This window comes from Miniopterus natalensis, chromosome 2 (assembly GCF_054644295.1).
Source record: "Miniopterus natalensis isolate mMinNat1 chromosome 2, mMinNat1.hap1, whole genome shotgun sequence".
Classification (NCBI taxonomy): domain Eukaryota; kingdom Metazoa; phylum Chordata; class Mammalia; order Chiroptera; family Miniopteridae; genus Miniopterus; species Miniopterus natalensis.
In genome coordinates, this window is record NC_142082.1 from 181,604,998 (window position 1) to 181,619,122 (window position 14,125).

General features: G+C 53.3%; 1 protein-coding gene across 1 annotated transcript in view; it reads left to right on the plus strand.

Moving 5' to 3' along the window:
* Positions 1–626: 626 nt before the first annotated feature.
* The window catches only part of SACK1F (scaffolding CK1 anchoring protein F), a 32,157-nt gene continuing 18,658 nt past the window's right edge, over positions 627–14,125 (plus strand). The window contains exon 1 of the mRNA XM_087814006.1: positions 627–1,121. Coding sequence (XP_087670132.1) covers positions 627–1,121 — 495 coding nt within the window. The remainder of the gene's footprint in view (positions 1,122–14,125) is intronic.

Sequence of the window (14,125 nt, forward strand, 5' to 3'; positions counted from 1 at the left end):
CCGGGTGGTTTCGTTGTTTCTTTAAACAAGTGCTTATGGTGGTGACGGCGCTGGGCTGGCAGCCTCCGCAGAGCCGCTGACCTCGCCTGGGCCGCGCGGGCTGCCTCGCCGGGAGCGGCGCGTGGTTATTAGCATTTGGCTTTCGCCCGCCACCGCCCGCCCTCAGCCGTTACAGTCCGGCCCTGCCCCGGGGCCCCGGCTCTCAGGCGAGGGGCGGTCGGGTCCGCAGCCCCGAGGCGCCCCGGGCGGGCCCACCCGCGGGGGCCGCGCGGCGGGCTCGGCGGGCACGGCCGGGTTAGCGCCTCGCCCTCTTCCCCACGAAGGGCCGGGCCGGGAGGTGGAAGCCGGCCGGGGGCCGCGCGAGGGAGCTCCGGGCCCGTCCGAGCCCCGCAGCCCGGGCCCCGCCGGGTCGCCCGCGAAGCCCCGAGGTCGCCCGACCGCGCGCGCCCGCCGAGGCGAGGCCGAGGCCGCCCCTCCCCGCCCGACGGCCGCGCCCGCGCCCCGCCCGCGCCCATTGGCCGGCCTCGCGGCCAGGTGAGGCGCCCCGCCCCTCGGCGGCTCCAGGTGCGGCGGTGGGACCGGGCCGCTGCCGCTGCCGGGGCCGGGCGGGCGGGCGGGCGGGCACCATGGCCGAGTCCCAGCTGAGCTGCCTGGACGAGGCCCACGTGAACGAGCGGGTGACCGAGGCGCAGGCCGCCTTCTACTACTGCGAGCGGCGGCGGGCCGCGCTGGAGGCGCTGCTGGGCGGCGGCGAGCAGGCCTACCGCGAGCGGGTCCGCAAGGAGCAGCTGCGGGACTTCCTGTCGAGCCAGGAGCGCCAGGCCCTCCGCGCCTCCTGGAGCCCCTACGAGGACCCCGCGCCCGCCGCCGGCGCCACCTCCCGGGGCAAGAGCAAGGCCAAGGCCAAGGCCGCGCCGCGGGCCGCGGCCGAACCCGCCGAGTCCCTGGCCTACTGGCCCGACCGCTCCGACACCGAGGTGCCCCCGCTGGACCTGGGCTGGACGGACACCGGCTTTTACCGCGGCGTGAGTCGCGTCACCCTCTTCACCCACCCCCCCAAGGAGGAGAAGGCGCCCCACCTCAAGCAGGTGATCCGGCAGATGATCCAACAGGCCCAGAAGGTAGGCCCTGGCCCCCCGCCGCGCCCGGGGGGGCCCCACGCCCCGTCCCTTGGACCAGGCCCCACCCCCCGGGCCGGGCCCCCCCAGCCCCCCTCGGGGAAAGGGCCCCGGAGACCGCACTCGCGTCGCGGGGCCATGGTAAGGCCTCCAGAGGATGTATGTTGGGAGCGTGTTTGGCAAATTACAAAGTAATGGGCGGTTGTTAGCCATTCTTACCGTGTCCAGAGGCACCGGCTTCCGTCCGCCATGTGTTTCTATGTCCCCGGGGCCCTGCGGGAAAATGGGCCGCTCGGAGGTCGTGATAATACGTAACATTTATAAAACATATCCCTGGCTGTGTTCTCATTTGATCTTCAGAACAACCCCAGGAAGCCAGTGGTTCGGCCTCCTGGCCCCACCTCGGCGGTGAGGTCCCTAGTCTGCTGCAGAGTCGAGGTTGGCCGGGCCCATCACCCTCACACTCCCCGCTGGGCCCGGCGCCGGGGCCCAAGCAGCCCGGAACGAATGAGGGATTATTGTGAGCACCTACTGTGTGCCTGGCTGGGTGCTGGGCCTTGGACAAGGCAGGTCGCTGGACTCAGCAGCTCGGGAAGGGAAAAGCTCCCACTTCTCTTGCTTGCTGTCCCTGGGGGCCGAAAGGAAGAAATGCTTCTAGGTTGGCTGATTAGAATACAGGTGGCAAGGCAGAGAGACGACCTTAATCTTGACTCTGTATCCTTGGGTAGAATTTCCAGATAAAATTTAGGATGCCCCATTAACTTTTAATTTCAGATAAACAACAAATAAATTTTTTAGTATGAATATGCCCCAAATATTACATGGGGCATACCGATATTAAAAAGTTAATTGTTATTCATCTGAAATTCAGAGTTAATGGGGCAGACTGTTTTTTATTTACTAAATCTGGCTCCCTTACACAGAGATTTGTTAGGAAACATCAGCAGCCTTTGGTGTCCAGTTCAGAATATACAACAGAAGCGGCTTGAGTTCACTGTTCTAATTCAACTCATTGAATGTGGTTGGAGTTGGGTTACCTCTGGCAGCTGAATGGCGTGGGGAGGGAAGATTAACCTGGAAAGGCCAGTGGTGGGGTGCCTCTTCCAGGAAGGGGTGGTGATGCAGGGAGTTGGCTAGATTGGCTACCAGAAGGAAGGATTAACTTGCACTGTCCATACTTCCCGTCTCTTTCTACGTAATTCCTCTTTGTCTGCCTGAGCTGTCTTTGTATGTTGCATTCTGCAAAAGACAAAGGCAAGTTTGAACAGAGGAGAAAGGACGTGGGTGACTATTTTGCGGCAGGCTGCAGCTAGGGTCAGGAGTCAAGGCTTGTAATACTAACAAGCCTCGATTTATTAGCACTTAATATATGCCAGCCACAGTGAAAATGGTTTGCCTGTATTTTCTCTCTTGCTTTTCATGGCAACTAGAAGAAATGGGTATCTCATTTTTGGATTCATACCAGTTAAGTTACTTGCCAAAGGTCACATAGCTAGTAAGTGGTTGAGCCAGGATTCAAACGCCAGAGTCCTTACTCTGGTTTAACCACTGTGATACCCTGACCTCTGTCTGATGATGGTGCAGCAGGATTAAACCAAGGAGCTTGAGTGGAGTTAGCCTGGTCACAACCTGGGTTACAGGTTGTATACCCCTGTTACAAGAAGAGATAGACAGGGCCCCTGCCCTCTGGGGCTTCTGGTCTCTTGTGTAGTGGAGTGTTCTTAACTCTTTAAATATTTAACAACAGAAATGTTAACAACTGTAAACTGATCCAGTATTACAACCCGTACCTATTTAACCAATGGTTCTTTCCTGAGTGCCTAGTGTCTGTCAGGCGCTAGCCATAGGAGGGTATAATCTGTGGCCTTTGCCTTCCAAAAGTTTACTCAAAGGCTGTGGGATGTGCTGGAAGGAAGAGTTTTTGAGGTTGGATGTGCTTAATCTGCAAGGGCTTCCTGAGGGAGGTGAATTGCTGAGTTAAACAGGGAGAGAGAGGGAAACTGAAATGGACATTTTTTCTATAAGAGTAAAAGAGTAATCTCGCACTCTCAGGAGCAGGAGTGCGAGATTTTTTGCTTTAAAACAGCAAGCAGCTTTGATCAGCAGAAGGGAAGAGTTGTCCTGGTGGGAGCTGAGTATTGTGTGGGGCCTGGTGTGCGGGTCCTGAAACTGGGCTCAAAGCGGGTGACCACCCCCCTGGAAGAAGCAGCTTCTGCCCCTGTCTGTGCCCACTTGACTCCCAGGCCCTCTGGGTCCCCTCTTTTCATCACTGCTGCTTACATCTGTACAGCGCCTTCTTAAAGACCCTGTGAAGTAGGTAGGGCAGAGAGCTTGACCCTGTTTCACAGGTAAGGAAACTGAGGCACAGAGAAGGAAAGAGCCTTGCCCAAAGGTCACATGGCTGGTTATAGAAAGATGCCAATCCCTAGCCTCTGCTTTGAAGGCTATACCTCTGACGACTTGCCCCCACCCTTACCCCAACTTGTCCAACTGGCAAGCAACCCTCCGTGGCAGTTACTAGATCCTTCCTCCTCCCTTTTCACCCCGAGGGAGGGAGTTTCTCTGTTTCCAGTGAATCTGAGATGGTTTAAGTGCAGAGACTGGGTGACTGGGGAAGAGAGGCACAGGATATACATATCCAACTGTAGGCCAGAGTTTTGTATTTTATCTTATTTAATCCTCAGAATAATTTCATGAGGTTATTCCTCAGTGACAACAAGAAACTAAGGCTCTGTGGCTATGACTTACCCGCAGCCGAAGACCAGCCAGGGATTCAGGGAAAGGAACCTAACTAGGGAACAGTTTGAAAATACCATTGGAGAGGGGCAGAGGACTGTGGCCCAGGAGGAAACAGCGCAGCAGGTATGGAGGTGGGACCACGTGGAATGGGAGGTGGTCTTTGAGGCTGGCAGTCTTATCTGCTCTCTGGGCCTCTGCAAATATCAGGAGGCCCTCCCAGTCACACTGGATAGCCAGCATTCAAACATTCAGCCATGTTTACTTATGGGGTGGGGTTTTTTATGAGTTTTTTTCCCCTTGAGTTATCTGCTTATTTTAGTGTCACTGAATGATGTATTTTGTCTGCTTAAACTGCAGGCTGAAAGGTTGCCTTCAGAGACCCAGAAATGAGTCCCTGGTCTGTCCCACGCTGGCAGGGATGACCAGGGGAGGTTGCTGCTTCTTGGGCTCCTAAGATCATTGTAACTGCCAGGGGATGGGCTTAAAGCAGGACCACGTGTAGACTGGGAAACTCCTGGTTCTTACATACAAGAGCAGAGTGAGAGGCTCAAACAACTCTCATTTGGGTGAGTTTTTGACTTAGAAGGGTAATGCATCCATTCGGTCACTGGACAGCTATTTTGAGGCCTGCTGTGTGCTAAGCACTTCAGTAGAAAACAGACATATTAAACACACCTTTGCTCTTAAGTAGCCTAATAGTCTGCTAAACCATCTATATAATACAGTGTGATTGAGTGCTTGACTAGAGTGTGTAGCAGGAGGGCCACTAACCCAGCTCCTGAGTCAGATTAGGGCAGGACCTTTGGTGCTGAGGTCACATGCTGAGGCACAAGCAAGTCTGAACCCAGCAGGAAGGGTGAGATTGCACCAAGCCACCCACCCCTCCTTGTGCCCAGGCTCCCTGGTGACCGGTGCTGAACAGCATCCATTTGTGAGGCTGCTGGGTGGGTTTAGAGAGTATTTATTGCTTGTGCTTCAGGAACAGAGGATGCTTACTGCCCCACCCTCCAGACTGAACTTGACCTCTGCATTTCTGGGCCGTTTCCTTTGAGCTTCAATCACCTTGTAAGGCAGAGTGCTGTCTTCATTTCACAGAGGAAGCGTCAGGTCTAAAAGGTTGAAACAACTTATCTTCAGACCAACGACAAGGAGATGACACAGCTTCCCTGAGTCCTTGGGCAGGATTACCAATGACCCGCAAAGATTAGAAGCACAGCCCAGGAGATGGAGGCCGCTGGACACAGCAGCTTTTATCAACTGGGGGGCAGAGGGTCATGGGCAGCCCCACTGGGCCCTGCCTATCTCTGCCTATTGAAGGGCTTGTCCCCTTTCCTTCAGGGCCCAACTCAGATGCCGCCTCTTCCTTGGCACTTTATAAATTTTCAATTCAAAAGTGATTTGTTGTTGTTCTCAGATGTGGCTCCTTGTTTGTGCCACCTGCATGCCTGGCACACCGCTTGCTTTGGGAGAGCCCATTTTATCCTTTGGGAACTTGGAGCTTTGGAAGAGCCAAGACTCCACCTTATTGCTCTCTGTCTCCTTTGCAGGGCCCACAGGAAGTCAATGATTTGTTTAAATGATTAGAAACTGTCTCCTGTTGGCCACTGTCCCTCTAGAGAAGCGAATGTCTGGAGAAGTCTCCTGTTGAACTGCACATCACCCAGGGAACCCCTTTAATCCCCATCGTAACAGGCTGTCTGGCAGCAGAGAGAATGCTCTAAATTGGGGGGTTGGGGGTAAGGCTCCAGGCAGGGGGCATGCTTGGCCAGGTTAGCAGCCTTGTTAGAGATCTGGGCAGCTGATATGAGTGAACAGCTGGGTACACATGCCCGGTAGTGTGGCAAAGTCTTGGAGTCAGCAGCTCAGGGCACCAGGAGACTAAGCTTTGCAGGTGGCAGCCTTTGCCACTGGGTAGAGCCCACTGTCTTCCCCCATTAGCCTTCATTGGTCCTTCTCTCATTGAAGTATGTCCATCAGACAGTACCAGGTGCCTTCTCCGTACAGATACCATGCTGGGCATCAGATATAGAAACAAATCAGATGCAAAAAGAACCAATAAAACAAAACAAAAACATTCACTGGTTTGTGAGATGTGAGTCTGATAATGCATTCATTGGCCACCTCACCACCTCACTGGCGAGCGCTCCTACCCTAGACTTGCTCCTGACTCCCCCCTCCCTCCCTCCCTTCCTGTCCTCTTTCCCTCCGTCTCACAGGGACCACTGACTTTCTCTAAAGCCTGATTTCAGTGTTGGGCAGCCTATGACCTGCGGGTCCCACACACTGTCCCCCTCCTCTGCCTGACCCTTCTTCCTGCCATGAGTGACCATTCCACATGGGCTTTGTTTCAGAGGCACTGGACAGTTGCAGGGTCTTTGTCTGTGGACGCTGGTAATAATGGCACAGCTATAGCTCTGGGGACCCAGCACTTAGGAGCCCTCACGGGACCTTGCCCCAGCCTGCCCTGGCATCCCTGCCAAGCCCCCGGTGCATTGGCTATTAGAGCCCTTTGTGCTCAATCATTGATCCCAGGAGCTGGAATTTCTGAACAGTGGACACCCAGCTTCACCCCAGGGACAGAGGACAGGCTCTGAAGTCTAAAGGTCTTGGTTTCTGTCCTGATCTGGCCGCTTGCTGGCTGTGTTCCTTTGGGTAGATCACCTCCCTCTCTGAGGCTCCTGACCTGCAAAATGGGAGGATGATACCTAGATTCCTGGATGGTTCTGAAAAACGGAGAAACTGTGTGACAGACACGCACTTAGAAGTAACTGTCGCCTTCTCTGGGAGCCCGGGAGGGAAGTGCGGTTGAATTTCCTCTCAGGAAGTGGGGGTGCCTGCACCAGGAGATTAGATTGTTGGGGCAGGTGTGTTTCCTGCTTCCCCTGAATGAGAGAGGAGCAGCTGCCCATGTCCCTCCCCCAAATTCATCTGTTGGCCCTGATTTAGTGGTGGCGGTTTGTCATGGCAGCTGTCTGTCTGCCTGGCTCTGCTGTCTGTGAGGCTGTGGCAGCTGAATCCTGAGCCAAGGATCTTCTCTGGATGCCATGTGCAGAGACAAGACAGGAAGGCACAAGAGCTCCCTGGTTCCTAAAGGGGGGATGCCCAAGGGCTTTCCCCTTGCACCATCACCCAGCAGGGCCTGACTGGCCACACAGGCCCAGCCCAAAGAGCCCCAGGGCAGTCTGGAAACACTCCCCACAGCTCAAGCTTTCACAGGGACAGTGGGTGGTGGGCCTGGAGGGATAGAGAGGCTGTTTTCCTCTGGAAAGGGAAAGCTAGGCTTGATTCCTCTGAAATCTTGAGTACCTGAAACTCTGAGAGTTCAGAAGTAGAAGATGGGGCCTCACTAAGTTGGTGCCTTTTTTTTATCCTCACTCAAGGATATTTTTTTCCATTGATCTTTAGAGAGTGTGGAAGGGAAGGAGGAGGGGGGAGAGACAGGGGGAGGGAGAGAGAGAGAAACATCAATGTGAGAGAGACACATCAACTGGTTGCCTCCTACATGCACCCCGACCTGGGTGGGAATCAAACCCCCGACCCTTTGGTCCACACGCTGATGCTCTAACCACTGAGCAAACCAGCCAAGGCAAGTTGGTGCCTTCTTCATGAGCTTCTCTTTTTTTTTTTTTTTTTTTTTAATATATCTTTATTGATTTCAGAGAGAGGAAAGGAGGGGGAGAGACAGAGATAGAAACATCAATGATGAGAGAGTTATTGATCAGCTGCCAGCCCGCAACCTGGGCATGTGCCATGACCGGGAATCGAACCCCAATCACCTGGATCCTAGGTCGACGCTCAACCACTGAGCCACGCCCGGCTGGGCTTCATGAGCTTCTCTTGATGTCATGAGCAGCAGAGCTAGGTCTGCTGGGCAGGGTCTCAGGAGGCCAGGCCACTGACCCGGGGAGGAGTACACAGCTGGGAACTAGAACCTGAATGTCCTTGTCCTTGTTCTGGCTCTTTCCTCACCCACCAGGTGACCTTAGGCAAATCATTTGACCTTGCTGGGCCTCCATCTCCGCATCTGTAAAGTGGGGATAGTTTTTGCCTTCTTGCTTACAAGACTGCCCTGAGATGCTAGTACAAGACTATGAGATACCACTTTTAAAAAGATGAGTAATGTTTGCAGATAAAAGGGATTTCTATGAAAAGGGACCAACATTATTGAAAGATAAGTGCTTCACATGTGGTTTCTGTTGGTTAATCCAATCCTCAGCACCTTGCAAGGGAAGTACTATTTTCCTGGAGGCTTGGGGAAAGCACAAGGTCATAGAACTCATAAGACACCAGCTGGGGTTCCAGACAGTTCTGAAGTCAAGACTGTGTCCTTCTGCTACAAATGCAGGCTACCGCCCTGTTGCTCAGTGGTTAGAGCATCGGTCCACACACTGAAGGGTCTTGGGTTTAATTCCCAGTCAAGGGCACGTACCTGGGTTACGGATTCACTCCCTGCTCCCAGTCCGGGTATGTGTGCAGGAGGCAACCAGTCAGTGTGATGTGTCTCTCTCACATCAATATTTCTCTTTTTCTCCCCCCACCCTCCCTCCCTTCCACTCTCTGAAAAGCAATGGGAAAAATATGCTCTGGTGAGGATTAACAAAAACAAAAGACAAATGCAGGTTACCTTTGGGGAGTGCCCCCTGGGGCCACCACTTCCCTCTAAAATTTCCAGAAACAAAATATATTTGTTGCCAGCCATGCCCTGAGAAACTCACAAGTTTGTCTGGAGACAGACAAGTACAGGGCTGCCTTAGCTGCTCTGATCTGTGCAAGTGGGGGAGAGGATCCCTTTTGCCTGGAGGCAGGTGTCACCAGGAAGCTGGGTGTAAGTGGGTGTAAGGGACCTGTTGTCCTCTTAATGGCCACTTTCTGACCCATGGGTCTTGTGCCCTCACTGACAAACTGAGACCTTGATGGATTCCCAGCCAGCAACCCCCATCCTTCTACATTGTCACCCCCAAGGATGCTGCCTCAGCTTGGCTGGGGGCCAGATCCACCTCCCTTTACTCAGAGTGTACAAGGCAGAGCCTGTTCTGGGGCAAGCTTCTCTTGGGGGTGGAGGGAGCAGGGCAGAGAACCAACAAGCCCAGGGTGGGTCCTGGCACTGTCCTGAGCTCCCCCACCCCTAGGCTGAGTCACTCAGGGATCCTGGCTCCTCCCCCTCCAACACTTCACCAATCCAGGGGCCAGGAGCAGTCAGCTAAATCCGTGGAGTCTGTGGACTTGCCAATGATCCCAGAATCTTAGCCCCGGAAAAGAGTGTTTCAGATTAATAGTCTCTCTGGCCCGAGTTTCCAGCCTTCTGTAAACTCGTCCTGGGTAGCTAGCTGAGGGGTCAGCATTCTGTTGGGCGTCTCACAGTGCTGGCTGGGCACGTGGGGGCTCCCCAGGAATGTCCTTGTTCTGTTTATCAGCGAGTCAGCAGATGGTTGGGGTGGGGTGGGGTGGGGACCAGGGCTCTTTACCTCTAGGTGAGTCTTCGAGGACAGACTGCGAGTGTCCTAACTCCCCTCCTAGGAGGGTTCCAAGATTGCCTGGAGATTCCCCACACTTGCTAGTTTATTCAACATGTTTTTTGAGGATCTAATATATGCCAGGTTCCAGAAATATACAGATGAATAAAAAATGGACCCTACTCTTTATTCTAGTGGGGGAGATAAAAAGAAAATAAATGGCAATATAGTTAGGAGGGTCAATAGCTATTATTTATTCAGCACTTAAATACCAGACATGTGCCAGCCCTGAATATATCATATCATTAAATTTTCAGTTTACATGTGAGGAACTTGAGGGTCAGGGAGGATAAGGCCACTAAATAGTGGAGCTGGGTGGGACCTGAGTTGAATCTGATTTCCACCAAGCCCCGGAGGAGCACAGGGCCCCAGGAATTGACAGCCGAAGGAGCCAGCGTGGACGGAGAGGGCAGGCAGCGGGCAGGTGTGTGCAAGAAGGACGGCCTAGGAACACAGGGATTCACGCTGTTCCCCTCACTCCAACACCTTTGTGTTTTTGGTTTGTTTATTTTGTTAATTCTCACCCGAGGATATTTTTTCCATTGATTTTTAGAGAGAGTGGAAGGGAGGGAAGGCAGACAAAGAGAGAGAGATACACATCGATTGGTTGCGTCCCACACGCACCCCAACCAGGGCTGGGAATCAAACCTGCAACCCAGTTACGTACTCTTGACCTGGAATATGAACCTGTGACCCTTCGGTGCACAGGCTGACACTCTAACTGTGGAGCCACACGAGCCAGGGCTCCAACACCTTCCTGAGCACCTTCCCCAGCAGATCTTCTCCCTGCACTCTCCACCTGCCTCTGGGGAGCCCTCCCAGGTAGCATCACCTGGTGGTGGCCACAGAGTTATCCTTGCTACTTCTCAGAATCTCCCAGGCAAACTGCCAGCTCCAGTTGTCTTGCTCTGATGGATCAATCAGGAAATACTTTCCAAGTCCTGCCTTGCTCTGCCCATGCACTGTATAGTACTCAGAGCCCCAGGCCATAACCCAAACCAGCCACTGATCCTAAGAATCCTTTGTGTATCTTCATTGGATTTTTTTTTTAGCAGCTGATTTATCTTCCTAATTATGTTTAGCTTTAAGCTAATGTTAAAATGAGCTTGCATTAGATAATTTTCACTAATTAACACCAACTTAGTGCAGGGGAAGTCATCCCAGAAGCACGCCATGGGGCAGACAAAGGCTGGCCTAGGATCTTAAAAAGAATTGCCATGCTCACTCCCTGACGAATCACATATGGTTCTTCACGGCTGAATTAGTTGACCTTACTCATGTGGGTACAGTCTGTTCTCTTTCTCTGGAGAGCCAGCCTGGGTCTCCTATGTATGTCTCCTTTAGCAACCTAGTTTAGTGTATGGGTGTGAAGAGCGATGGCCTCATAGGGTCAGATCAACAGGGAATGAGCCCCAGTGGTGCACTACAGGGAGATGTGACCCACAGGGCTGGGAGCAGAGCCCGGCACTGAGGCCAGGGGTCTAGGAGAGGAACAGGCCTGGCTTGGCAGAATTGGGCTCCAGTGGCTGCCAGTGCAGCAAGGGAGCCTTGTGTTTAATGATGTCTAATTAGTGAGCCTGAAACAATGTAACATGGCTACAGACAGCTGGGAAGCCTCAGCTGACAAAGCACAGATGCGCTGCTGGTGGGACAGGGGCAGCCTGGCCTCCAAACAGAGAATAGGACCCATTGGTCCTGGTTCTGCCCTCTTGATGGGCCAGGGCTCTGGTCTAAGCTGCTTCCTCAGCTCCCCAAGGGGAGCCCCTACTGCAGAGGGATTCTGTTTAGAGCAGTTACTGTCCATCAGGCCCTGTGCAGGAAGGAATGACAGGTCTCTGTCCTTTACACTCCCCCTTCCCCAAGTGCTCAGTCACAGGCCTGAGCAGACAAGCATCCTGGGGACCGGGACAGAGCAAGGTCCTGGGACAGCCTCAGGGAAGAGTGAAACCAGTGACCTCAACTGGGAATGGGCATTCCCATTGCCACAGGGATAGGGTGGTGACAGCATGAGTTAAGTCATGAGGACAGAGCCTTCTGGATGTATTTTGAGAATTTACAGTGTTGATTGTCAGAGTAGGGAGTAGGTTAGAAGTACATTCAGGGTCTTCAGCCAGGCAGAGGGCTTGATTCTGTAGGCAGTTGGGGGTCAGAGTGTTTGAGCAAGGGAACAACATGTTTAGGGTTGTGTTATTGGATCCACCTGCCCCGAGGGAACATGATCAGGACTGTGAAACTAGTACCCCACCAAGCTGACCCTGCCCACCTACTGTGTGCTGGACACTGTCAGAAAGGACAGAGCCTGGCTGTGGGGCAGGCGTTACACCAGATTCTGTGTAGGCATCACAGCATATCTTTGCATCCTCACCAGAACCACAAGGCAGCCTCACCTTTCAGGTAGAATTCAGAAGGGTTAAGTAGTACCTTTTGTCTTACTGCCAGTGTGGGACTCCTGACTCCAAAGTCAGTGGTCACCACTGCTATATGCTCTTGGACCTGGGGGATTTGCCCCCTACTAGTGCAGAAATTGATGATGCTTCAGATGGGGCCCGTTGCAGCCTCGATGACCAAAGAAAGTCTCTGTGGTGTACCCAAGGCCAGGCCTCCAAACCCCAGAGATGAATTGTTCCATTCTTCAGCAGCACAGCTCTATGCTGGGTTCCCGGAGCCCACCCCCAGGCAGTCTCTACTCTGGCTTCAGGTTCCTTAGCAGCTCACTCTGGCTACTCAGGGTGCAGGTGTGGACACCCAGCATTGCTTCACCATCAGTGCACCATACAGACTCTTCTTCCCTTAATTGGGCTGCCCTTCCCCTCAATTAGTTCAAGTTTGACCTTTGTGGGAATGCAGTGTTACCCAGGCTTTAATCAGCGCCCCAGGCTGGGCCTGCTGAACACCGGATTAAGCAAAAGGAAAACATCTCCGCCTTGATACCTTGATGTCTGCATGTGTGGGGGGGACTCTGGCTGCAGGTTCCCTGGGAGCTCAGCACCCCCACACTGGCTGCTTCCTTCCCTCCCACCCCCTCCTCTGAAGTGATGGCCCTTTATTCTGGGTTCCCTCTCAGAGGAGAGAAGAGGCCTTGGCGCTTTTACCTACTGCTCCTCAGAGGCCTAGCACTGTGCTCCTTGTGCCTCCCTTACCATCTCATTTAAAATGCAGAACAACCCTGTGAGTGTGTCACCTCTCCACTTTAAAATGAGGAAACTGAGGCTTAGGTTAAGTGACTTACTCCAGGCCACACTAGCAGGAAGACTTTCTGCTTCCCGGGGGTATAGAAAAACACCAGTGGATAAGCAAAGTGTTACCAGTGAGATGACGAGACCTGGGCTCTTGTCTTCTTGAAGGAAAGATTTAAATCAAGAGACAAAGTGCAGCAAAGCAAGCAAGAATTTATTGGCTGCAGCAAAAGCACACTCAGGACAGTGAAACAAGGCAGGGCTTAGCATAGAAGCAACAGGAGAGCCTGGGCTGGGCTGCTTTGGCTCCCTGGAAGTCAGAGAAAAAGGGGCCTTGGAGATAGGTCCAGGGGGTTAGCCTGGGAAGAGCTGCTGCAGCCATTGCTCCCCTGGTTGCAAGTCTCGTTGGTCCCTCAGAGTCTAGGAAACGCGTTCCTGTGGGGGAAGAAATGGCAGCAGGGGCCTGGCCGGCAATGCTTAGCGGTTGAGCATCAACCCATGAACCAGGAGACTGTGGTTTGATTCCCGGTCAGGGCACATGCCCAGGCTGTGGGTTTGATCCCCAGAAGGGGGCGTGTAGGAGGCAGCCGATCAATGACTCTCATCATTGGTGTTTCTATCTCTCTCTCCCTCTCCCTTTCTCTCTCTAAAATCAATGAAAACATATTTCAAAAAAAGAAAAGGGGGCAGGGGATGGTGTGGGTGTGCTCCCCAAAGGGTCCTTTTAGTCAGTGCAGCTGGTCCTGAGGCAGTCATGGTGTTGCTTGTCTGATTTTGCTGCTTTTCTGCACTTGGAGCTGAAATACAAGTGAGGCCTAGATGTTATCCTGAAGGAGGAGAGGTTAGGGTATCTAAACCGCATGACCAGTGATATGAAAGGTCAGGGGGTTCAAACCACATGACCAGCGATATGCTAGGGGAGAAATGGTTACCCTGGGGGTAGGTCCTGATTTTCCCAGTTTTGCTCATTGCCAGGCACCTGGGGCTTTCTGCCTTGGTGACCTTCTGTATCTGGCCCATCGCCCTTGCTCAGCTCATGTCTGTCTAACTACCTCCCACAAAAATCTGATCCATCCACCACCTGCATTCAGAGCACCTGAGGGGAAGATGCTATCAAATGCATTTTCACAGGTCTGCAGAATCATAATCTCTCAGGACGGGGCCCTGATCTGCATGTTCAACACGCACACTCCACCTTTAAGTATACCTGTAGCCCTTGATCCCTCTTTGAGGAGCTCAGAAAAGGACATTCCACAGTTGGAGATGACCAGTGCAGAGGCTAGTCAAGCTGGCCTGGCACTACCCTCCATGGGAACAGGAAGGCCTGTTGTGTGGTCCCAGACAAACTGACTCCCCTGGGCTGCCAGACATATGGCTGTTCTGGGAGGCAGCAGCTTGACCAGTTTGCCCAGCTGCTCCCCGTCCTACCCTGAGGGACCTTAGGGTTTAAGGTATGTGGAGTTAGCACCATTCACCTGTAGCAAGTGAGTTTAATGGTCCCACATAACTGCACAGCCTTTTCCTAGGATGTACCGGGCATGATCTCATCTGAACCTCTCAGCAGACATGGGAAGTAGGC